The sequence below is a fragment of the Sander vitreus genome, chromosome 17, assembly GCF_031162955.1.
Source record: "Sander vitreus isolate 19-12246 chromosome 17, sanVit1, whole genome shotgun sequence".
Taxonomy (NCBI): Eukaryota; Metazoa; Chordata; class Actinopteri; order Perciformes; family Percidae; genus Sander; species Sander vitreus.
In genome coordinates this window covers 12865136-12891015 of record NC_135871.1, presented here as the reverse complement: position 1 = coordinate 12891015, position 25880 = coordinate 12865136, and the positions used below count along the sequence as shown (strand labels likewise).

The window sequence follows — 25880 nt, the reverse complement described above, 5'->3', positions numbered from 1 at the left end:
TATCTCAGACAATAACACACATGATGACAGGACAGACCCTTTGCATGTTAGGGGAGGGGATACACATTATATCAGGTGAAAAACGGCCTGATATTTTGTGTATCCCTTATGTAACTTTTGCTAGAAAAGAGCAGACATCTCCATATTATCTCAGGTTGTTCATTGTGACCTGTTAAACACTGAAAATAATACACATGAGGACAGGATAGACCCTTTGCATGTTAGGGGAGGGGATACACATTATATCAGGTGAACAACGGCCTGATATTTTGTGTATCCCCTATGTAACTTTTGCTAGAAAACAGCAGACATCTCCATATTATCTCAGACAATAACACACATGATGACAGGACAGACCCTTTGCATGTTAGGGGAGGGGATACACATTATATCAGGTGAAAAACGGCCTGATATTTTGTGTATCCCTTATGTAACTTTTGCTAGAAAAGAGCAGACATCTCCATATTATCTCAGGTTGTTCATTGTGACCTGTTAAACACTGAAAATAATACACATGAGGACAGGATAGACCCTTTGCATGTTAGGGGAGGGGATACACATTATATCAGGTGAACAACGGCCTGATATAATCCCCTCTGTAATTTATATGGTAGACAGGCGAACAAAGCGGTTAATTGAAGAGCCATATTAAACTAAATTAAATTAAAACAGAAATCACGTTAGAGGGCAGGGAGGGATGGGTTAGCAAAGACGAGGAAAAAATATTGTTCATAAACCTGCATGACTCACATAGTCAGTCGGCCTATGTGGCTAAGGTGCATGTCAATATGGAACTTTGGAAAACACTGTCTATTAATCCACAATAATAAACGACGCATTAAACAATTCACACGTCGCCTTGTAACAGACAAATAAACGTATTTATGTAGATACAATTAATGAGACCCTTGTTACTATGGTAAACCCTGTCGAGTCTTCCACGTCGCTATTTGTTCAAAGAGGTGAAGAATGAAGTGCAGCAGTTAAACTCCGATCTGAGTGCACGCGCGCTCCCGCGGCCAGGGGATACAAATCCTACCTTGGCATGACACCGGCGCGGCCAAAAAAAAAAAAAAAAATGATATCGGCGATCCGGGTTAAAAGTGCGTCGGCCCACCGGAAAAATGCCCGGTAAGCCAGATGGCCAGTCCAGCCCTGGCTGCCGGACATTCAACTTGTACCAGCAGGTCCTGTTATGTTATGAGAGCTACCTGGAAACAGGAGTGCTTCTCTTCTCCAAGGGTGGCGCTGTAGCTAATTTTGGTCGGACTGGCCCTTTAACTCTGACGTCTGAAGTTTTCCTCCACGTTGGCCGCACATGCGCAAAGAGCTCAGTCACCTGCTGGTTATCAGAACCGTACAAGGAAGTCTAGACTGGATGTCAACCTAAACTGAAACAAAATACATCTCCGCCTGATAGTAGTCATCTGCTCGTCAGCTGTTAGCTACATCGGCGTGACAAGATGTTTAAAAAACTCAAGCAGCGGATAAACGAGGAGCAGTCCCCGCAGAGGAATGCGCAGTCACCACAGCAGGCCCAGGTTGGTTGTTGTGTTGCTGGGAGCTAACTAGCTAGCTAGCTAACTAAGCTAATATCTGTTTACATTGCTGAGGTTCCAGCTAAGGAAGATAGCTGTCGTTTCGCAGAAGTTATGGTTTATGCGTCGAAACTGATTGTTTAGTATTTCATTGACATGACTTAATATGGTGTCAACTTTTGTTTACTTGTAAGTTGGCCCTTTTGCTCTCTTCTAAACGTTAGCACCATGCTAAGTCATAACTTAGCTAGCTGTCATCAGCTGCTGCTAGTAAGATGCATTCAAGAAAACTTGTAACTGGTAGCTATATCTCATCGTCCCAGGTAGAAAAAAAAGACAACAGGCAGCCAACTACGAACTTCGTTGTAGCCAAATCATTTGCCATGAATCCTATAATAGACACTGAGACAGTATGGGCGTGTCTGTTTTATGTTGCTTGCATGGGCTGCAAATGGCTGGCAGCTGGCAGCTTTATTTGACACATGCTAATCCTGCCAGTGCCAAACGTCTGCCAACGTTAGAGAAACGAGAATTAAACTTGAAAGTTAAAGTAAATAAGCATTAGGCACACTGCTACAAAGCTGCTTCATCAGGGGTTTAACGGCAATTGGCAGTATGCTGCATGGGTTCATCACAGCCCTGCTGGTCAGGTTCAACCTGTTCTTATTTGCCACTGCAGTCTGTCAATGTTTTGCATAAATTGACTTCATATTTTAACTATTCTCTTGTATTTTGAAGAAAGATGATTTGGTCTCTTCAGAGCCCAGTTGTTTGGTTTTGCTTAAAAATCCCAAACCAACATATTTTGGCATTGTTTGCCAAACCCCCATTGTACTGTAGTGCATGGCAGCTTTTTGTCTACTTTTCATTATGGTTTTTGTTTCTCTTAATGCAACTTGGCCCTTGTGTGGAGCATACATACATACTTTAACTACAAAGGAGAAGGTGAAGATTGACAAACAGTGGGATATACTAATGACAGTAAAAGTAAGATTAGGCAAATAGCAGTAGAGGTCCATCAAAGTATTGTATATCAGGTAACCAAAAGACTTGATTTCTCAAAACCTTATCAGAATAAGAAAAGAAGAGCATAGTTATGATTGTGTGCAATATAAGGGACAGGGATGCTGTGTTTTTGATACAAATACTGTTTTATTTATTTTAACAGATGGGCAGTGGAGACCGGCGCAGCAGTCAAACCCCCCCATTTCATCATGATGGCTCGCCCTCTCCAAGTGACAGAGAGGTGAGCATGGGGTCAGCTTCTGATAGATATGTGTTTAATATCTTTGAGCTCAAACTGCAGCCTGCAGAAATGTCTTGTTCTCTCCCCATTTTATATTCTAATTTTCAATACAGAGTAATGTTTCTGTCAGTCATGTTCTGTTTTGTTATGCTTAACGCTCCCTCAATAACAAACCAGTCCCTTTTTGATTGTTGTGCCAAGTGAAAGCAAATCAGTGACCAAGTAGTGCTTTGAGAGTTCAAGGAGTAAAGGCTACTAGTTTTCACTTATCATCATGTACTCTCAAATGAAATAATATCAACTCTCTGTCCCAGGCTGATCATAATTTGTTATTTTTGATTAAAGATGCATATTATTCCCTGCACTTATTCCCTATTATTTTTTCCTGAATTTCCTCCAGGGAATTTTGATGTTCATCTTTAAGAGCACTTGGCCAATTATTATAGTATTATAATATTATAATTATAAATGGTATTTTATTAAAATGCTTTGTAACACAAATTAAATATCGTACAATAGCTCCAAAGAGATTCTCATTTAGAGACACTGGTAGGAGCATTTTAATGGTGGAGAGCAGACCATATTTCAGCATGTGTATGAATAATTGATGTATCCTTCTCTCAGTGTTTTCTCTGGTGATTTGTTGCGATACTTTCCCTAAGTAGATATGGGCAAGTTTATGCAGAATTAGGCCGGTAATGAGATACCGACATGACTGAGATTGATGATGCAACTGGTTAATATGTGTATTTTAGAGCTAAGATATGGGTGTTTACAGTTTTGGCTGTTTGAGCTTTAGATCAAAAAATGACAAGTTTTCTACATTTCAACACTGCAGACTTCGAACTGGAATAGTGACAGTGCCCCTTTTGCTCAGGTTTCTATACTCCACTTTCTCCTTTATCCTTTGGCACAGATGTGTTATTGTAACTTGGGCCCATGTGCTCTCAACTTAGAAGCTTCTTATCATCGCAGCATCTTTTTTTCACCTCACAAATCTGTAACACTTTGACATCTCTGAAAGTGTTTAGTTGCTTATTGGAGGCAGATTTAGCCTATTTATTAACAACCTCATAACTTAAGACTACATGCAGAGATGCCAAACTGTCATTCATAACATTAATGTTGAAGTGTTTCACTTTCCCGCTTTTCATATATTTCTTCCTATCCTCTGTAGTCTCTCTCTCTCGCTCTCTCGCTCTCTCTCTCTCTCTCTCTCTCTCTCTCTCTCTCTCTCTCTCTCTCGCTCTCTCTCGCTCTCTCCGTCCATCCATCTATCTATCTGAGTCTCTCTCGGCCAGCCTCGTCTGGACAGTCTGGCTAGACACTCCCTTCAGCGCTATTTCACGCTCATGGTGTTGTTTTTCTCATTGCTCTCTGTGTTCCTCTCCTTTCCCCACCTTTCGTCCCGTTACTGCACTGACGGGGTCAGGTGCTGGCTGGGATGATAGCCGAGCCCGCTTTTCTCTCTGAGTATACTATCTTTGCTCTGGACCATTCAAAACAACCCAAAACGGCCCAGGTAGCCAGTGTGGTGAGTTTGTCCTCACTTCCTGCCTCTTCCTCCTCATCTTTATTCTCCTCCTCCTCTTGCCCTGTTCCTTCCTCCCTTCCGTGCCTTCGGGGAATCGGTAGAGGACTGTGGCCCAAGTAGGGACAGCTTGTTCCCTGCTCTCTGTCTCCTGTTTCTTTTGGATTTAGCAACAAGAAGGCATCTCATATCTAGGCTAACCCTGCATCTAATGGGAGTTTACATTGTGGGATAGAAGCTTGTGTGCTTTCTGCTGTATGTTGGTTTATTGCCCTACCTTTCAGTTCTTATAATCTGTTACAGAATTGAATATTGCCCCCTTGTCTTTAGGTATCCTTAGTTGCTTGCTGTATAGACCCTCAACACCCTGTTATGTTGCCTGATGGCCTTTGTCCCTTCTCCCCACAAGTCTGTTTATTTGGAGCGTTGCCCTTTTCTATTTACAAGCTACGGACAGGCTTGAAATGTTAAATTGCTTGTAACTTTTCCAAATAAACAAACAGAGCACCTTTTGTAGATGCGTGGCTGGTGGAGCTCAACAACTAGATGATGTGTGTTCATAAGTGGAGGCAGTAAGAAGACTAGAGGAAAAAACGCCATTTGAAACAATTCATCAACAACAGATTTTAAATGCATACAGTAGGAACATTGTGTATGTCTACTTAAATGCAGCGTGAAGTGTTTGTTTGATGTAAATCGATATTTGTGTTTTGACTACTCATTAACCACTCTGTGTAAAGGGAGTTTGGCTGGCTATTTCCTATAATGTACTATCTATTTTAAAACTAATTTCAAATGCTGATTGAGGTTGTTTACCCTAGCCATTTATATTTAGTACTATTTTATATTATATATTATATTATAATTGTCCAGTTACATGAGCATTTTATATAAGCATTAGACATTAATTGTAAAAAGTATTTTACAACTATTACAATTATAACAACTTCTATTTGGGTCAGTGTTAACAACCTTGTCAGTGTTGACTAACACCAATTAGTGGGTAAATTAATATTTGAGTCTTTAACTCTATGCCTTGTAACTAGAGCCCGACTGATATATGGCCGATATTATCGGCCGATATATCAATATTTAAAAAATAAAATAAAAACGGACGAAACACCCTTCGAGTGTTGGCGTTGCATAGTTTGTCCACCAGAGGGAACTCGACAACGTCCCTGTTGGCTGCACTTTTTTTGTGGTATTGTGTTTTTGGTCAAAAGACTTTAAGTTTCATATCTTAAGTTTACATTTTATTTATCAGAACTTTAATATATTTTGATGTTCCTCTGTTCTGTTGTGACAATAAAACAAACACGTTTATTTTTAAACTGCATTATCATATTATTTTAGTGAGGACTCCTAAATAACTACAAATAACTAATGTTAGGGAAATCTGTTTGTTTTGTTACGCGTTTCTGGATTTAAAAAAAAAAAATCGGCCGATATATCGGAATATCAGATTTTTAAATTACCAAATATTTGTATCGATATCAGCCTTAAAAGTCCTTTATCAGTCGGGCTCTACTTGTAACTCTTTATTACACTTGGCTAAATATAATTGAAATATATAATGGCACTATACTTAAAAAGTTAGCCTAACAGTTTTTCCTCTGTTGTAACAACCTCTGTTGTACTTTAATAGAATTTAGAGATCAGTGAATTATTGCACTACAGTTTGGAGAATTTAAATGTGTAGCAGCTACAGATAACAACCGGTGTCATTATCATCTCTTGTGATTAACCACAAATATCTTAAATCTATCACAATGTCTTTGTCACATTCCATCTACATCTTATTCAGATGTAATCAAAATGTTAATTGTTCAATCCAATTACATTAATCCCATCAAACTCACTCCCGTCTCATTCACTCATTCATTTAGTTGGTTTTTACATTTTATTTTGGAGGTACAAACTTGTTTTGTCAGCTTGTCATTTGACAAGAGCTATATTCAAGGAAGCTTTCTGTCTCTTGCAATTACGTTTGTGCTGGTACTTGATCAAGGTAGTAGTTGTCGTAAGTACTATTGTGAGTGACAGGATTTTGGATTCAGAACCACGTGGAATTTAGTCAGTCATTCGTTGGCTGCGAGAATTGGGAAGTGGAGTGTTGGGACGTGCAGTACTGAAACACAATAGAGGCATTCAAGTTTTGGTAGGTGACAAGCATCTGCATGGGATGACACACATGGTGAAGTAGTGACAGAAGTCAAGAAGTATTGTACGCTATATAGAGTTTTTAAATAGAGTCTTCTATTCCTGTTTATTCACATAAACCAGTGAGGATGAAGGAAGCAATCAAGTATTGGCTTGTTTAAATCAAGAGTTAAAAAAAGAGGGAATAAACTGACTTTATCAAAGTTTACCCTTCTAGATAGTATCACTTACAGTAAAATAAGTGCTTCTGTCATATTCATTTAGCTCTGTTGACACACGCATTCACACACTCAGTGAAGCAAACAACTGCCTCTATACGCAGTAGAATAAAAAAAAAAAAATACATTTAATCATTTGGTTTTAAACCTCACCATCCCCCACAAAATAAAAACAACTACAATTGCTGCATAGTAAGCTAAAACAGATCCTGGAAGTGACTACAGTCTCATTAAGAACTTTTCCACAAGAAACAGGACAGAAATGTTGAATGTTTTTCACAGTAATCCAGAGGAAGCAGTACAGTAGCTTGGAGCTGGACAAGGGAGGAGAATATCTGCTTACTCTGATCCTGCTTCTGACAAGTCAACTAAACCAACTAAGCTGCTAAATGTTCACTTACTTCAAGTATGACTGTCTTGTGCTCTTGTAATACAGCTGCACACGGCACTGCCAAGCATCTTTAATTCAAATACCAGCTCTCCTTGACTTTTAACTGTCCTCTGTTTGTTCTGACCTCATGGCTGTTCTGTAGTCTAGTTTTAACCCTTTTTGTTTAATGTACAGTAGAGATGCCTTCTTTTATGTATTTAACCCCTCTGTTTTTTCCAAGTTGCATGAGGGTACCCATTGCCCCTGCATTGCTCCCAGCAATACTAATATTGCTCCCTCCAGAGTAATCAGGGAGAGCCACGCTGGGTATGGATGACTAACTGGCCCAGGACAAGACCACTGGCACACTTTCTCTCACAATGTCTTTTTATCTGCAGAGCACCCCTAAAGGGCCAGCAAGATCTCCCAGAGGTAGCATCAATGGAGATGGAAGTGCTTCTCCTCATGTACGTTTATTACCCAATCTTCTGCTACCTCCGCTCTGATCTTCGTTAATGTTATAACGCTGTTGCTTATTTTTTGTTTAAAATGAGCTTTTTATGCATTTTCTTGATCCTCCCAACAGAGAGAGGAAACACAGTCATTAGCCCAGAAACTGCAGTTAAGAGTTCCCTCCATGGAGTCGTTGATTCGTGGTGGCGCCAGTCGGGCCGAAAGCCTGTTCCGCTCTCCCTCTAAAGAAAACCTGGTCCGAAGCTCATCGCGTGACTCCCTGACACCTTTGGGAGAAAATGAGTCCCTGGGCGCCCCCACATACGATCCTCCGTCAGATATTGAGAGTGAAGCTGAGGAGCCACCAGGAAGTGCAGAGTCCCTTTCCAAAGAGCAGTTGTTGCACCGACTGCTTAGAGTGGAGAGGAGCCTGGGGAATTACAGAGGGAAGTACTCCGAGGTGAGAGTCACACAGGGAACGGCTCCTAGAAGATTCAAATGTTGAGTTGTCAACCTGCCATAGAAGTGTGTAGCTATTATTATCTTGATGTATCCTTATTCATGGTTTCGTCTTTCTTTTTCGCCTTTTACTAACCTCCGCTTCTAAACCATACAGCTGGTTACTGCGTACCGAACAGTGCAACGAGAGAAAGAAAAAACACAGGTAATTTCTTCTAACTACCATGTTGGATAATATTTTAGTTTTGATATGATGTTTTTCCCCTAGGGGGTTTCCCATCAGAAAATATGTAGCATCCTGAACTGATCAATTCAGATGTATGTTCTCCTTCCCCTCAGGTCATCCTCAGCCAGTGTCAAGATAAATCTCTCCGCAGGATAGGGGAGCTACGGGAGGTATGGCTATATGTTATGAATGTTGCTGTTTCTCTCAGTCAGTATCTGGCTTCCTTTTTGATAAAATGTTTACATCTGAGTTAACATATTAAATGATCTCTAGGAGCTTCAAATGGACCAGCAGGCCAAGAAACACCTACAAGACGAGTTTGACGCAGCGCTGGAAGAGAAAGACCAGATGATCACTGTACTCCAAACACAGGTAGGTGTTGGTTCATAGATAGTGGCATGGATATGGTTTCTGTGGGGCAAAGTCAGCAGCTTTCAGGATTTCATACAAGACAGCAAAGTATGACTCAAAGTCGACATTTAGTCTTTACCTATACAATGAATTGAATTTGACTCAGAAAAAAACTACACCAATCATAATCACAAAACTGTTTTGACTTTAACATTGTATTAACACAATGAAACATTGATTGCCACTGGAACAACATATTGTCGTGCACATATACAGTACTTTGAATAAACATGGCTGTTCAACAAAGAGGTAGAAACTAAAAAAGTTCATTGCTCTGAAGGAATTTCATATGCTAATGTTACTGCAGGATCAACTAATAAATGTGGCAACATTTTACGTTAAATCTATAGTGCGTAGTTTCTGTCGCACTATATAATGGCTTGAATGTAACAGACGTTCATTCATTTAAAAAAGTTACGCACTAAAGCTTTCAATCAGAGATTTGATTTTTTTTGGGGGATATTTGAACTTAAACCTTAGGATCTTTTCCTGCACTTGCAATATTTGCAAAACAGTACAAATTTAAAAAAAAAAACTACGAATACAAAAAATTAAAAACCCATGTAGTCAGAGATTTATTTTACTAATAATTTTTTTTTGTTGCTTTTTCTAACAGGTTGCTCTGTTGAAGAAACGAGTCAAGGGGGTCTCTGCCGGTGCGGTGCCACCTGAGGGGGACATCCCTCAATCTGAAGATGCAGATTCAGACTCAGCCTCTTCCACACAAAGTCCTTTGAAGGAGCAACTAGTAGAGCCTGAAGTCACTGAGGGTAAACACATTTTTGTACCTATATTTGTATTTTGGTTAGGAGCAAAAGCAAAACATGAAGTTGCTGTGTATGAGACTTATGACAATCATTTCTATGTGTGTGCAATATTATTTTTTTATAACCAGTGCATTTTATTTTTTGGGCAGGAGAGGGCAACAGTGATCCAACCAAACTTATGGAGGCTCTGCAGAAGAGAGTGAAGAGGCAGGAAAACCTGCTGCAGAAGTGCAAAGAAGTGATGCGAACACACAAGGAGCGCAGCGCCCAGCTGGGCAGTGAGAATGAAACTCTGCAGGAGCAGCTGCAGGAGAGACTGCAGGAGCTGGAGAAGACTAAGGTGGCTAACGTGTGTTTCACATGTTCAACAGCAATGATACTGGAGTGTCGACCATAGTCATACTTATATATATACCATACTTATATTTCTTCAGTCAAATTGATCTATACATTTTAGATAATGTTTGCTTATACTTTGTCAATAAGCTATTTTCAAAGGAAGAAAGTAACTAAATATTTTAAAGCAATTTTCCTTAACAGTCACTCACTAGAAATTGATGGGGCAGTAAGCTGTAATCATGAAGCGGTTTGATTAAAATGAGGCTGGGTTGAGATGCTGCAAAATGTCTGCCAGAGTCTTTACGGTCCACTGATAATGCGACACAATTATCTCAGTGACACAGCGGACTGCTGTGGTTCTCACAGTCCGAACATCCAAAATTCCCTGGAAAAGATCCAGGACCAGGGTTCATGTCATGTCACCATGACATGACTGAACCGTTGTTTTCATTCATTTCAAAACATTTTGCTTCAGTGGTATGATCGGCTTGTTCAGCTTGTCCATAGCTGCTCTGATGTTTTGCAGCATCTGATAACAAATGTGTGTTGTTACAAAGACACCGTGATAATAGACAGCTCGTCTGTATGTTGATTGACTAGCTTTCAAATTTTATTTACCATAATTATTGTGTTGAATCTGCAGTCTGTTTGGGAATAGGGCCCTTCTTGTGTCAAGAAAAGCGGAGGTTAACAGGCATTTAGCCCTCTTAAGTAGCATGAAGGAATCCTGGAACTGCTGATCTGTGCTGTGCTCATCCCCTGCCTCAGACAAATATCCCATAAAACGGACCATCTGTCTACGTTCTGAGACCTTAGGCTCAGGGATTTATGAATTTATTATTTACAGTCTGGTTGACAGAGTATTGCATGCTGTATTGGCTTTTTCTTTGTATATTTACAGTAAAATACATTTTTAAAATTAGTTATTTGCATTTTTGAACATCAAGATACTGTTAAATCAAAGCCTATGTAGACACTTATGCCTTGTGGCTCCAATAGATGCAGAGAAATACAGCTCAGCATTTTCTGTTTAGTAACCACAGCGGTGCCACAGAGACACAGCTACTACATGCCACTGCTGCTAAAGTGGGCTGTAATTTGGGTCGACTTGTTGGTTTAGCTGGGCTTGTGTACGCTCTGTTTATTTGGCTTGTGGGTGAGGCATCGTGGGTGGTGTAGAAAACATTTTGAATTAATCTGACCAAAGCACATACAGGATACGAGTATGTGACATTCTCAGTTGTAATTTTGTCAACTGTTTTATGTTTATAGGAACTGCACACTACAGAAAAGACTAAGTTGATCACTCAGCTGCGTGATGCTAAGAACCTCATTGAACAGCTGGAGCAGGACAAGGTGAGTGAGGAGTTTTTTAGACTTTAGTCACATCTTGATTGACCGTGCTGCAGATTCAGACATTACATGTTTTTTTTACTCTGCCATGGAGGAAAGAAGTACGAGACCTTGAAGTCCCATATTGTTTCTCTTAAACTTTGACCCCAGCTCTGCAGGATGGATAGCAGCTCATGATATCTGTGTGAGGAATGCTGAAAGCACTTAAAGTCAAAAACAATTATGCACACTTGAGTTAGGGTGTAAAATGCAGAGCTAGCACTCATCAAATCAACATCAATTGCAGTGTCAATTCATTTGCTCAGACCAGTTCCAGTTAAAAGGTTGAAATGTTTGCTTCATGGGTTGCTGGCTTTCAGGGAATGGTCATTGCAGAGACAAAGCGCCAGATGCATGAGACACTGGAAATGAAAGAAGAGGAAGTTGCACAGCTACGCTCCAGGCTCCAGCAGGCTACTGCCCAGAAAGAAGAATTACAGGAACAGAAAGAAAAGGCGGAGAAATCAGGTGAGTGGAAGCCACTTCTGTAAGCGTACATGTAAATGTCTTTTCTGGATATTTAAATAATGTGTTTTTTGTTGCTGTTGTTTTTTTCTCTCGAAGCATTTGAAGAACTTGAACGAGCGCTGGGTGTAGCTCAGAGAGCGGAAGAGGCCCGAAAACAGCTGCAGGTTCAGCTGGAGGAACAGGTGAAAGAGGTTGAAAGGGCCAGTGAGGAAGAGAGGAAGACTCTGCAGCAGGAACTCACACGAGTCAAACAGGAGGTCGTCACCATCATGAAGGTCAGGAAGTGACGGCTGCTCTATATTCATGCATTTGTTTTTTATTTGAATTCATTTCACAAGTACATTATTAGTCCATGTATTCACTTTTGATTCATTTTGTTGATATTTACAATGTATGTTTTGTTGTAAAGTGTCTATGAGAACACAGAAAAAGCACTAAATACATTGTATTTGTTATTATTATTATTATTATTACATATTATCATTATTAGAAATCATCAGATGAAACGGTGGCCAAAATGGAAAAATTCCACAGTGAAGCTTTGGCTGCTAAAGAAGAAGAGCTAAGTGTCAGAATCAACAAAGCTGTGGTATGTGCCAAAGGTTTACATTTGTTTAATTTCACAACATAATCAAAGTAAATCTGAAGAAAAACGATCGCTTTTAACTTTTGATGTGACATGCTTGTGTATTTAGGAGCAATGCAAAGAGGAGTTTGCCCAGTTAGGTAAGGAGCGGGAACATCAGTCTTCTCTGGCTCTGGAGGATGTAGAGTTACAGAAGACCGCTCTGAGGACTGAAGCTGAAAACAAGGTTAAAGAGATACAGCTGGAGCTGGAAGCTGCAAAAACTGTGAGTTAGATTATTATTATTTATTTTTTTATAAATGTAGTTACTTGGGAAATATTGGACCTATTCATTAGGGCTGACTGAATTCTTTTGAGGATCAAATCTTTCCATGTTACTTGATTAACAAAATAGCATATATATATATATAATCTGATTCATGTATATAGTTATTTGGCAAGCTCTAGGCACAACAGAAACATCAATACTCTGTTTTAATCTGAAACAGGCTGTTATCAATCAATACATTTCAATCAATTTATTTGACACATAAAAATGGAGGGGGAGGGGTAGTCTTAGGCAGTGACCTCATTTAGGATCCTAGTGGCCTGAGATTAGAAGCTCTTCCCTAGCCTCTCAGTGCTGGCCTGGTGTATCCAGTACTTTCTTCTTGACCTAATCATGGAGAAAAGGCTCTTACCTGGGTGTTTGGGATCTTTACTGATTCACTTAGCCTTTTATTTGCAGTCCCTGGTGTAAATATCCTTTAGACAAGGTTGAGCACCACCTATTGTACGTTCAGCCCAACTAACCACTCTTGCAGGGACTATACAGAAATACCACACACACACACACACACACACACACACACACACACACACACACACACACACACACACATATCCCTCCTTGCCATTGAAGCTTTGAATATTTGGTGATAACTGTACAGATTCAGTACTGTAGTCCCACTGTTAAAAAATATCTTAATTATTGACATTTTTTTTTTTTTTTTACAGTTGTCTCAGAATTCTGTGAAATGATTAACTGTAGTGACTTTATAGAATGATATAACAACCCGACATGTATGTGATTGCAGAGAGTATTGGAGTTGGAGAGCTCTCTGGAGAAGTTTTCACAAGATGGATCAAGTCTGTCCCACGAACTTTCCAGTCAGTTAGACAAGTTGAAGTATCAACACCAAGAGCAAATCTCTGCATTAGAGCAAAAGCACCAGGAGCAACTGGAAAAGCACAAGGGCTCCCTAACCCAGCAGAATAATGCTGCTCTTGAGGAGCTCAAGGAAAAACACAGAGTTGAAGTGGAGTCCCTCCTGGAAGATAAGGAACTGCAGTTCCAAGCACATGTTGAAGACATGAACCAGAAAACTTTGGAGAAACTGGATGCAAAGCAGGCAGAGCTAGAGGCAGTTTCTGCTGAACTTTCTGAGGCTTTGAAGAGTAAACAGCTTCTGGAGGAGAGGTTGGTGGCAGCAGCTGAAGATGCCCATAGTTCCGCTCAACAGGAACATGAGAAGAGGTTTCAAGATCACATGGAAAAGCACAATGTAGAGCTTGCAAATATCAAACGGGAACACGAGCAGTCACTTGGAGGTCTAGAGAAAACTCTGAAGGAGGAACTTAACGCGTTGAGGATTGTTCTGAGAGAAAAGGAAAAGGAAATTAAAGATCACATCCTAAGCGAAAAAACACTACAAGAGGAATCACATTCCACTGTACAACAATTAAATGTCAAGGTTAAGGAATTGGAAGAGCTGCAGCAGTGTTTGTCACAATCCCAGCTGGATAGTGGGAGCCTAAAGGAATCAAATGCACAGTCAATTAAGATGTTAGAGGATCTTGATCAGTGTAAGAAGGATTTGGAGCATCAGTTGGAAGTAGCAAAGAATGATTGTCAACTAAAAGAGAAGTCGCTTCAAGAACTAGAGCACCAATTAAAACAGACCAAAAAGGAGCTCTCGGAGCAGGAGAAGTCATTTACTACAGAACTGAACACTAAGCAGGAAGAACTAACTCGCCTCAAGAAACAGCTGGATGATGAAAAAGCTGCCCACGAAAAGAAACTGAAAAACACGGTAACTGAGATGGAAGCTAAGCTGAAAACACAGGAAACAAAAATGGAAAAATTAAAACACAAGGCCAAAGAAATGCACGAGAGTTATAAGAAAAAGCTTCAGCAGAATGAAGAAGCCATGAAGAAAGAACTTGCAAAGAAGGAGAGAGAGCTTCAGCAGACAGAGCAACAAGTCCAAGAGAAAATTGTAGAGATGGCCCAAAATAGTTCCCAAGGCCTTAGCAGTGCAATGTCAGAGCTGCAGGCCAACCATAAGGAGGAAGTGGAGAAGCTTAATGACACCCATAAGCATGAGATTGAGGAGCTGGAGCATCGTTGGCAGGAGAAGTTAGGACAGCAGGAGGAAGAATTAACTGAGAAACACTCACACATACTACAAGAGAAGGCTCAGGAACTGGAGGACGTTTCTCAGCAACTCAGCAGAAGCAAAGAGGAGAACGGGCAAGTGTTGTGTGAAATACAGGATTTAAAGGAGGGCCTGGCCATTCGAGAAACCACCGTGCAGAAGCTGCAGGAAGAGCTCAATGCGGCAGCGGTTAAGCTCGAAGGTTTATCTCAGGGTGAAGCTATGCTCAAAGAGCAAATGGAGTCAGTGGAGAGGAACCTCAGCCAGGCTCTGAAGGAGAGAAACTCCCTCCAAGACAAACTTAACTCAGCAAAGGAAGAGAACCGAGAGAAGTTAAAGACCTTGTCAGGAAAGTTGAAAGAAATGGAGAAGCAGCGTAAAGCGCTGGAAGGTTCCAGATGTAAGGAAAGCGAGGACTTGCAGAATAAATTTGAGGAAACTGCCATTCAGCTACAAGCCAAGGAAGCACAGTTCCAGCAGCAATTAATTATGATCAGAAACCAAATGGAGCATTACTGTAAAGAGTTTCAGGCTAAAGTGGAGTGTGGATCTAACGAACTCTGTCAAAGAGTTGAATGTAGGTTGAACGAGCTGAAAGACAGACTGCTCTGCAGTCAAAAAAAGGTCGTGAATCTCAAAAACGTTATCCTCAATAAAGTAGATAGAATTTGCACTTTAGAGGAGAATCTGCGCCTGCAGACAGAGGAGAATAAGAATCTATGCATTTCATTGGAACAGATGACCGCTCAGGTAAATGCCCATATGGAGCATGTCAAAGCCTTAACACATGAGAAGGAGAATCATTCTCAGTCTATCAATGAGAAAGCTCTGAAAATTGCGGAGCTGAGTGAAGCAAACAGACTCATATCAGAAAGTATGAAAACAAACGAGTCGCATATCAGCAAACTGGAAAGCATCACCAGTGACTTGAAAAATCAGCTAGCAAGTAGCATAAAGGAGAAGGAGGAAACCATAAATCAGCTGACCCAGCAGTATAAAGAGGATGCTGCTCAAATGGAGGAGACCATTAAGAGATTAGAGCAGGAGAGAGAGTCTGCTTTAGAGCAGGCAGATGCACTCAGGAACATTCTGTCTGAGTATGAGAAGAAGACGGAGACAAAGTTCGCCCAGAATGGCAACACTATTACCTCTCTGCAGACCAGGCTCGATGAGCTGGAGCGAGAAATCTGTGAGAAGAACAAAGCCCTGCAAAGGCTGACTGCAAGTATTGACAATCAGTCCATCAGCAAGTCTGAAATGGACCAAGCGTTGAGTGAGAAGGAGCAGAAGGTCAGCGGCCTTACCTCTGAGCTGGAGAGTTGCATCAGTCGACTCGGTGAGCTTCAGGAGCAGTTAGCCTTAAAGACAAAAGAGTGTGAACAACTCACAGCTGACCTCAAACAGCAACACAGCATCAAGGAGAATGAAAAGAGAGAGCTGGTGGAGCAGCTGCAGCAGACCCAGATGCAGTGCACTCAGAATGGTAATTTGGAGCAGGAGATGGTGGAAAAGCTCCGCTCCCTTGAGGAAGACAACCAAAAGTGCAAACACAAGCTTGAAAGTCAAAGGGATGAATTTGAAAGGATGAAAGACGAGATTATCAAGAGCAAAGAGGAAAGTCTGAAGAACGCTGAAGAGAAGTTATCCGCGGAGAGCGCTCGGAAAGTTTCGGAGCTGAAGAAGAAAGCTGAGCAGAAAATCGGTCAGATTAAAAAACAGCTAACCTCGCAGCTCGAGGAAAAAGAGCAGGCGATCAAGGCTCTTCAGACTAGCCTGGAGGAAATCAAGAGCAATGAAACGTCCAGCAAACAACACACAGACGCGTTAGAGGAGAAAACAAAAACACTTGAGGAAGCTCTCGTCAAGCTTAAGGAAGAGCAGGAGCAACAACTTGAACAAATTCTGAATAATGAGAGGCTCAATAAAGAGAGGTCTTTAGAGGAATTAAAAAACTTCTATGAAGAGAAGTTGTCCTTACTGCTGAACGATGCAGCGCAACAAGGGGAGCTCAAAGAAACAAAGTCAGCGCTACATGACATCGAGGCAAAGCTAAAAGAAGCAGAAGAGCATAACGGAAACCTTCTCGCAGCATTAAATCGCCTGAAAGAAGAAATGTGTGAGAAGGATGCTCAGCTTGATGAACTGCATTCAACTATTAAGCAGGTTCAAAATCCATCAGAACCTGAGGCTGAGATGAAGGTGGAATGTAGCAGCATCCAGCAAACCGAGATGAAAAACCACTCTCCGATGCAAGAGGTGGACGGTGATTCTTTGGAGTCTCTCAAGAGCACTCTGCATCAGGTGAAGAACGAAAAAGAGAAAATCCACAAGGACTTCGCCCGGCTACAGAAAGACATCCGAGGACTGAGGAGGGAGCACGAACAGGACCTAGAATACATGAAGAAAGAGTTTTTGGAGGAGAATGAGAAAAAGCTGAAGTAAGTTTATGATGTCAAGTTGATAATGATAATGTATAAACACATGCTTGTGGTGTCCATGCTAATTTAATACATTTCCTATAATCTCTGTTCTAATAGACTGGAGTTGGAAGATATGGAGATGAAGCACAATTCTGCTATCAAGCAGTTAATGAGGGAGTTCAACACACAGATGGCTTTGAAAGAGAGGGAGATGGATACAGCAGTGAAGGAGACTATTGGTGAGGCGGGGGAAAATAATTCATGAAATGAAACTGACAAGATTTACGGCTATGTTGTAATGCATGGGAATTAAGTGATTGAGATCATTTTCTCTTGTTGTGGTAAAATAATTTCAGTTTACTACAGTCTACTTCTGTTTTAGGCAACCACATAACTCCCTTTTAAAATGGAAAATCAAAGTGAATATGATTGACTTTCATGTAAGACAGTAGGGTAGAAAAACTAAATGGAAACATGATGCATTTTTTTAATCTTGACACTGGGTGGAACAACGTTAAGGGATCATTGCATTTGGAAAGTGTGTCTGAAGTGCCATGTTTCCTCTATGGTTAAATCATGTTACATTCCAGATGGGATGGTAACTGCGTGGTTTGGAATATGAATTTGGTTATTTTTATGTGCTAACTCTGGCTTCTTTCCCCTTTCCTTGACACAGAGAAGGCCCAGACTGTAGAGGAAGAGCTCATGAGTAGCCATCGGGAAGAAGCCAGTCAGCTGAGGAGGGTGATTTGCCAGAAGGAGGATGATTTGCAAAGAACTGTTAAGAAATATGAAGAGGTTTTACAGGTACTTTGAAAAGATGAAGCTTAAACATGTTTCCTTAAATAAGATTCGGTAAGGTTTACCATGGAAAGAAAATTAACCCCACCCGCCATTTGGAAGTCATCACTGCACTAGTTGGCAGCTGCCTCCCTTCAGTCCAAAGCAGTGGTTCCCAACCGTTTTTGTTTGACATGCCGCACAGCTCGTCAGATGAACTCAAGTACCCCTTCGTTTATTTATTTTCAAGTTTATTTGACAGGGACCTTGTATAATAAACATACATTTCAACACTTGAAATATGATGTATTCTACAGAGATATACATTTTCATCTCCAGTCCCCGGGCAAGGTGAACAATAATACAATCAGCATAAACATTACATACAACAAGCATCATCAAATACTGTTCACTATGTACACAGTCACAGTATATACATGGCATCCAAAGAACAGCTGTGGCCCTTTGACTAGTCAACAACGGTTCATAAACCAGCCATCATTTTTTAAATGTGTTTATTTAAATGTAGCTAAATATTTTTATATTTAGGTATTTCAATCATTTATCCACCACTTTAAGCTAACTGTTTCAACTGTTTTATAGTTTTAGCTATCTTTCAGCTGTTTATTTGGTAACTATTTCAACCATTTAGCCATTACACTTTCAACTGTTCCAGCTTTGCTCTGATCACTTGCTTACTAGTTTATCACAACATTGTTTGGGTGTTCGGGTGTTACTTAATATGTGGTTATATATTTTTAATCAAATCGTAAATTCTACCACAGCTCCCACCCTGGGTGAACCACTGGTCTAAAAAAAACGTATCTTAATCCTCAAACGCCTGCTTAATGATATATATTTGGAAACTGGTCAAACGGATTACTTAAAAAGAAAATTGTCTCCCTTACTGTCTCCAAACATAATTAGGGGGGGTGGTCTGAAATAAGGCTGCGAGTGGTTAGACCGACATACTTGAGTTGTGATGCTGAGATGAAACAGGAAATGATTCAGCCATTGTTCTTTCTCTTCTTATATTTTCAGAGTCGAGAGGAGGAGATGGGAGGCCGAGTGTGGCAGGTTCAGAAAGAACTGGAAGAGTTGCAGGCAAAGGGCCATGACACTACTGAGGTACAAACATATCTGACCTACTGTACATATTCACCACTTCAAACATCTGTGATTGGTGTCACAACTGGATGATGTATTGGGAACATGTTTCCGTTGACACAGATGTAGAAAATCATACCTTCAGCCATTAAAGTCCGTTATATATGAGACTGGAGTTGTAGATTCAGTTTATATAGTGATTCTGTTGAAATCATCAGCCTTCACAATGGCTGCATGAAATAACAATGGCTGTATGAAATCACCTTTTCAGCTCCCTCTCCTCTGGGAAAAGGCTGTCTGATGGAAGCATTACTAGTTTTGAATGACGACCTAATCCAGACCTGTTTTTGTGTCCATACAATGAGGCCCTTTCAGATATTCTTTTAAAGTTCACATCCAGGTTAACAGATGTAGCAGTTATCGGTTATCTTTTCCTTTGTCGTGCTTCGTAATTGAAGGATTCCGCCTAAAAGCTCAGGGACAATTTGCGCACATGCTTTGCTCTGATCAGTCTCTCGCTCCAGTCGTGTGGCTGCTCTCCAAAGCGCGCCGGATGCTGTGAAGCTCGTTTGAATCTCTTAGGAATGTTCTCCTTGGAAAACCGAGATTGTGAGGCAGCAGCCAGCCTCAATCCCTGTTCTCAATTATCATCACACGAGGTGATTCTAAACCTTAGATTTATACTACAGCAATACTCTCACAGGCAAGACGTGCATACTGGAAAGGGGTCAGATAGGACAAAAGTACTCCAGGGAGAAGTTTTACCCAGGTGTTGAGGTGCCATGAGACCCCTGCGTTGATTCTTCTACCTTAACACTGTGTCCAGATGCACACAAACACAAAGAATTACGCTGCTCTCTCTGCTGCATTTTACCCTGGTGAGGTAATAACTTTATGGGTGGATTGTATGGGTTCATGCTCAGGGAGGCCTTTCCTTACTATGGGCCTCACAAACCATTTTTCATTCAGACAGTGGGTTAATTTGTCTCTCCATAGAGACAACAGACCAACGCTCTTTCAGAAATACAAATCCAGTTTAGACTGTCTGTGCAGACTTAACTGGGCATGAACAGTTCTTAATTCAGTCCTGAACTGTACCGTACAAACTTAAAAGATAAGGCAGGTGTTATTCTATTTTTTTATTGTCAAAAAATACCATTTAAAAGACCAAAACCAACAGTATGTTTGTCCATCTCGCAGGCCTTTCTGACTTCCTCCACATGTACGTGGCTCCCAAAACGGGTCACAGAAATACATGTTATCTTTTAAAAAAAAAAAAAGAAAGGTAAATCTTTTCTTAAAACAGCTGTGAGCTGTGTGTACTCAAACTAGACTAAGTTGCCTATTTGTCGGGAACAATTTTGTATTTATTTCTTTTTTTTTAAGATTCTTTTTTTGGGCTTTTCCGCCTTGAATTTTTGTCAGGACAGCTAGGTGAGAAAGAGGAGAGAGAGGGGGAAGACGTGCAGGAAATCATCACAGGTCAGATTCGAACCCTGGACCTCTGTGTCGAGGCATAAACCTCTCAGTATAAGTGCGCCTGGTCTACCCACTGAACCAACCCGACCACATGTCAGGAACTATTTTCAGCGGTAGATTAATACACATTTGGTGCTCTAGCAAGTGTTGTGTGTTCATGGTAATGAAGGAGCGTGACATCCTTAGCAACAGTGTGGCTTATTGATGTGTTTTTAATAGTTATAGACAACAATAGAGCTCTATGGCATGGAGGAATAAGCTATATCAAACTTTGGATACACAAACAATAATAATTAATTGTTGGCTTTGGTCATGAGATTTGTGGACACTAAAATCAGAATATCAGCAGACTCATCCTTAAAAGAAAAACTGCACCGTTTACTTAATTATTATTATGCCATAACTGACTGAATGTATATATTAATATTTTTACTGTTACTACACATATATTTTTTTATTCTATTGTAACATATATTTTCTTCTTTATTTGGGCACAGATGAGCATAGAAGACCTACAGGTATGTTTGCTGGTTTTACTGTTTCTAGGATCCATATAATTCCAGCCTATTACCATTGTAAAACAATTTATTCAGTCAAGTAAACATGCATCATTGATAGGCACATACTGTTTGTGCACTGCATGACTTGTTCCATCATAAACCTTTGAGTTCTTACTGACATTAATGTTCTCTCCTTTTCTACCTCAGGCTCAGCTAGCCGAGAAGACGACTTTGCTGAGCGAGGCTCGGCTGAGGGAGCAGGGCTTTGCTGAGAGAGTGAGTGTTGGGCCCCTGCGTGTGCTCCCAAAACCCATGCAGTGTATTCCCAGGATTCTGTGGCCTCCAGCAAGAGGAGCTACTGCTCTCCTGCTGCATCAACTTAATTACAAAGCACATCTGTTTACATTTGGTTTAACCCTATAAACAATGACCGCAACGCCTCCCTCAGTTTCTCTCACACACATCGTCATTCTCAAAAACATCCCCCGAGGATGATCAACAAAATGCTGTGCTTATGTCCCATGCAACATTTAGGCTAATGCATAGAATTAACCCACTGGGGTCAAATGGCTTCAATTTTTTAAAATTATTAATCTGTGCATGCATGTGTTTCTCCACGGTAGATTCACTCGCTTGAGGACAAGATTAAATGTTTCCACCGAACCACTGTTGTAACTCATCTCGGGAGCACATTCAAAGGTAATTTTAACACCATGAATCACTTAGTTCTGCTTCTTGAGCCAATTTCCTTTAAGAGCAGCACAACAAAGATGCCATGCAAAATGCTTCACACTGCAGCAACATGGGAAAAGAGAGGTTCCCTAACTTTATTATTGTAATAGGGCTTTTTAACACATAACATATGATTATACAGTATGTTGTGTTAACATATGAATTGTTTAATGTAGTTATTGTCAAGCTGCTCTGTCGGATCTCAGAGTTACCTACCAGTAGTCTGCCTAATCTGTCAGTCCCCACATTGCTTCATTGATCAGAAATACTGTAGGACAAGAGATGCAGATTCTGAGAAGAGTGTGGGTGTGTGGTCGGGTTTAACTATGCTTTTGAGGACATTTTAGCCAACTAAGCATGATTTTAGGCTTGCTGGTTAAGATGGGAACTGCGGTTATAATTAGGGTTTGGTTAAGGTTAGATGCTGGGTTAGGGTTAGACATATAAGCATTGTGGTTAAAGTTAGGATAAGCCTCTGGGTGCTGACTTGTAAGTCAATGCTGTATCCCCAATGCAGTATATCATAAAGGTGTGTGTATGTGTATGTGTGTGTGTGTGTGTGTGTGTGTGTGTGTGTGTGTGCGCGTGTGTGTGTGTGTGTGTGTGTGTGCGCGTGTGTGTGTGTGTGTGTGTGTGTGTGTGTGTGTGTGTGTGTGTGTGTATGTGTATGTGTGTGTGTGTGCGCGTGTGTGTGTGTGGGAGCGATGGGGGAGATGGAGTGAATTCGACCCTCCTCTTAGAGCTTCCCTGCTGGTGTAATAAAGAGAATATGCTGTCAGGGGGGGGGGGGGGCTGAAGAAGCCATCCTTGGATTTAATGGGTTTTGCAGATTTTGGTCTCAAGATTTCCCACAAGGGGCCCTGCAACACACAGACTTTTACTTCTCAAATCCTCTACTTCCAATACATCTACTATATTCGAGCTAATGACTGCTCTGTCCTGTATTTCCTTTGGATGACAGTACTTCTTAGTGAAAGCGTCTTCCACTCATTATGAATCTGTCGAGCCTACTTAAATCCCAGAGCTGTGCTTTCAGGTGGTAGGGCTGATCAGAGGGCTGTTTATATACCATTTCATGTGGGATGGAATGGTGAGCTCCACTGGGGCAACATGGGGTCAGGAGGACAAAGGCTATGGGATTTATTGGTGACCTATTACTCCACTGAAGAGATCAAAGAGTTGTTTGCACTTCTCTATCACTTTTTTCTGTCCTCTAATCGCACGGTCTCTCTTGGTGCATGCAGGGACATTTAGCGTTTTCTGAATGATTATTCCAGATAAGCAGAAAGCCAGTGGGTGTTGTTCCATATTAAAGACCTTCAGTGGTAGAAGCAGTAGTCTTAAGTGTTACCAGCCCTATCCATGCTGTAACACAGTTTCCCATTCATAGTTATAGCTTTGGGCGTAGAAGTAAAACGTTCATTCTTTGTGGTATTAATGTGCTCATGCTGAGCCTCGCCATTCTTTCCTGTGCTCAAAGGTACTGCTTAATTTGAGCCCATACCTGTGCAGAAAGTGGCTTTGTGTATGGTTGCTAACACAAACATGATGCTCTGGGTTGTTGTGTCAGAATTCAGCTGGAGTATTTGACAGTGACAGGTATTGTTGTATGCTTTTGTAAAGGAAAGAAGAAACATTTGTAATGTTTTTAGAAGTGCATCCTGATTTATATCTTTTATTTATTTTAAGTATTCATACATAGCATAGTAACAGGCCATGGAAGAGAGAAAGCTTGACTATCTAAAACAGTTACATTCTTCATGAAATATTATTTAAATATGACAGTTGATTATTGCAGTTATTACTCAGGTACGCATTATTGTGATGCTGACCAGGTCTCATATGATTAACTGGCTGTTTCTTTGCTTGTTTTCACAGAGCCTGTATACAACAGCAGTGAACCTACTGAGATGGAATACCTGAGGAAGGTGTTGTTTGAATACATGATGGGACGGGAAACAAAAGTATGCTTTTTATTTTCTTACGGTATTATACTATTAAAAACACAGAGTGATTGTTTATATGCTTACATTTCCTAATATTTCTGAATGTCGGATATTGAATACCTGTCTACATCTTGATAAATGGTTGGTTGACTATAAAAACACCAGGAACAACAGTTGAAATAAGTCCTTTGGCCATGTTTTAATCGCTCAAGTCAACAACAAACGCAAAGCAGTAGGTCACAAACTGTGTGGGCGTCTCCAGGCTCACCTGCTGCTGATAGGAGGTTGAGGTGATTAATAAATACACTCTCAGCCAGTCGCATCGCTGGTCTCATAGCTCTGAAATAGCGGTGCCAATCACAGTGACGCATGGCGACAAATATAGAGATGCTTCTTCAGGAAATCATAAAGGTGTCTGGGTGGTGCAAAGAGATGCAATGTGTTCGCTGGTACAATGATGATAGAATTAAATTAATTAAAAAGTTATAAATTAAAAAGTTTGATTAAGCTGTTTATTTGATTGCATCAGTCTAAGGCTATTTAAATCATAATTCTACCGTTTTCCATGTTGCAAATGGTTACATCATGTCTTAAAATCCATGTGTAAAAATGACACAGCAGCGTTTCACTTTGAAACACATTTAATGAATAAAACATGAACTGCTGATTTTTATTTTTAAGTTTGAAAGGAGACCTTTTTAAACCACTACATTAAACTATTAACTAATGATATCTGAGAGTCAGTCCATCCCATGTTTTTAGCGGGATACCTATTGACCTCAGCGCCACACAAAACGTGAGACCATTTAGGACGCCATATAAAAGTCATGTTGTGTCCAGTCATCCTGGGTAAAATTAACAGTGATCTCCCTAATTAACAGTGCTGTTGACATGATCCTAAAGTCAGCGGGGATTTCCCAGCAAACGGTTAGTCTTTATGGTAACTTGGCAGACCTCCCCAGTGGGGAGGATGTCCCCTAGTCTGCCTGCTAGCACATACATCGTGCATGACGCAGATTTGCCATTTAAAGACATGCTGGCCTTGTTTAGTGTTAGTTGAGCGGTTAGGTTTCCCACACAGCAGCCCTGTTTCTGATTATCCCATGTTTAAGGGGGAAATACATGCGCCCTTGTTGGGCTTTAATTGTCAAAGAACAAGCTCGATTTGTTTGGGAGGGGGGGTTAAAAATAAATTTATAATAAATCTTAATTTCTTTTTTTTTTAATTGCTGATTTGTCAAGCTTTTTCTAATTTATTTATTTATTTATTTGCTCCTCATCAACAGACGATGGCCAAAGTGATAACCTCCATGCTCAAGTTTCCTCCAGACCAAGCACAAAAGGTTTTGGACAAAGAAGACTCAAAAGCGGTTGTAAGCATCCGTTGACCTGCTACTTTTATAAGCTCATTCATTAAAGTCACCTCAGTCCTCTTGCAGTTAAAAAAAAAAAACCATTACAAACAATTGTTCATTGATAATTGCATGATTAATTAAAAAAAAATCTTATCTGTCCCTCCACAGCCTTGGTTACGATGAGTGTGTGAATTATTCGGGTATTTATGGATGAAAATCTGCTGCTGCTGAAGGGGAAGACTGCCTTGGATTTGATGAGGCCCTACTCTGCGTTCTCTCTGTGTGTGTGTGTGTGTGTGTGTGTGTGTGTGTGTTGCAGTATGCATGAATAAATCTAAAGGTATGAGGGAATTTAGAAACACAAATCTTCCAAGTCTAGTTTTACTCTGAAATTAAGTTTGTTAATTTATATGTTTAGATGAAGTGAAATTGATTCCTTTTTATTTTAGAATGTGTTTATACAGATTGGCTTGTGCAATAAATTATATCATTATCACGTATTGATGCTGACAGGTCAGTTGATTTATAGGTTTCTGTGTTGTGCTGTTGTCTGAATCACTTCCTCTGTAAAACTGTAAACGACCCTTTAACTGTGCTCTCGCACCACATTAAGATATACTGGCCTCTGGACCTTGTTTGTTTAACACAGCTTTTCTATGCTTTATATTTTGTCACTACACTGACATAGAGACACAAAAACACAACTGTAAATTGTACTATGATAATTAAGACTGTATTATAGGGCACTCTATGGCTTGCTATACATTTTCAGATTTAACTAATTAAATCTTATTTACAGAACACCTTTTGTCACTCCTTTTATTCTTATTATCATACAGTAACGTGTTAACTCCAATATCTTATCTCATTACCTGGTTTATCAATGTTTAGCCAGTCTTGCAGGGGATAAATAATGATAACATTTTTAAGATCCTGTATTTAGGGTCACATACTTCATCACGGGTAACCTATGTTTGACC

The 25880-nt window shown here is 40.4% G+C and overlaps 1 protein-coding gene across 1 annotated transcript; it reads left to right on the top strand.

The window, feature by feature from the left end:
* The first annotated feature begins 1320 nt into the window (after window positions 1–1320).
* On the top strand, window positions 1321–25701 carry golga4 (golgin A4). Its single transcript, XM_078273876.1, has 24 exons — window positions 1321–1541; window positions 2707–2784; window positions 7462–7530; window positions 7650–7976; window positions 8133–8180; window positions 8315–8371; window positions 8475–8573; window positions 9229–9382; window positions 9529–9719; window positions 10991–11074; window positions 11431–11578; window positions 11675–11853; window positions 12069–12167; window positions 12274–12429; window positions 13241–17019; window positions 17119–17240; window positions 17678–17808; window positions 18823–18909; window positions 20865–20885; window positions 21075–21143; window positions 21491–21566; window positions 23478–23563; window positions 24832–24918; window positions 25069–25701. Exons 1-24 carry the CDS (start codon window positions 1464–1466, stop codon window positions 25081–25083), a joined length of 6240 nt encoding a protein of 2079 aa, XP_078130002.1. The 5' UTR covers window positions 1321–1463; the 3' UTR covers window positions 25084–25701.
* The last annotated feature ends 179 nt before the right edge of the window (window positions 25702–25880 follow it).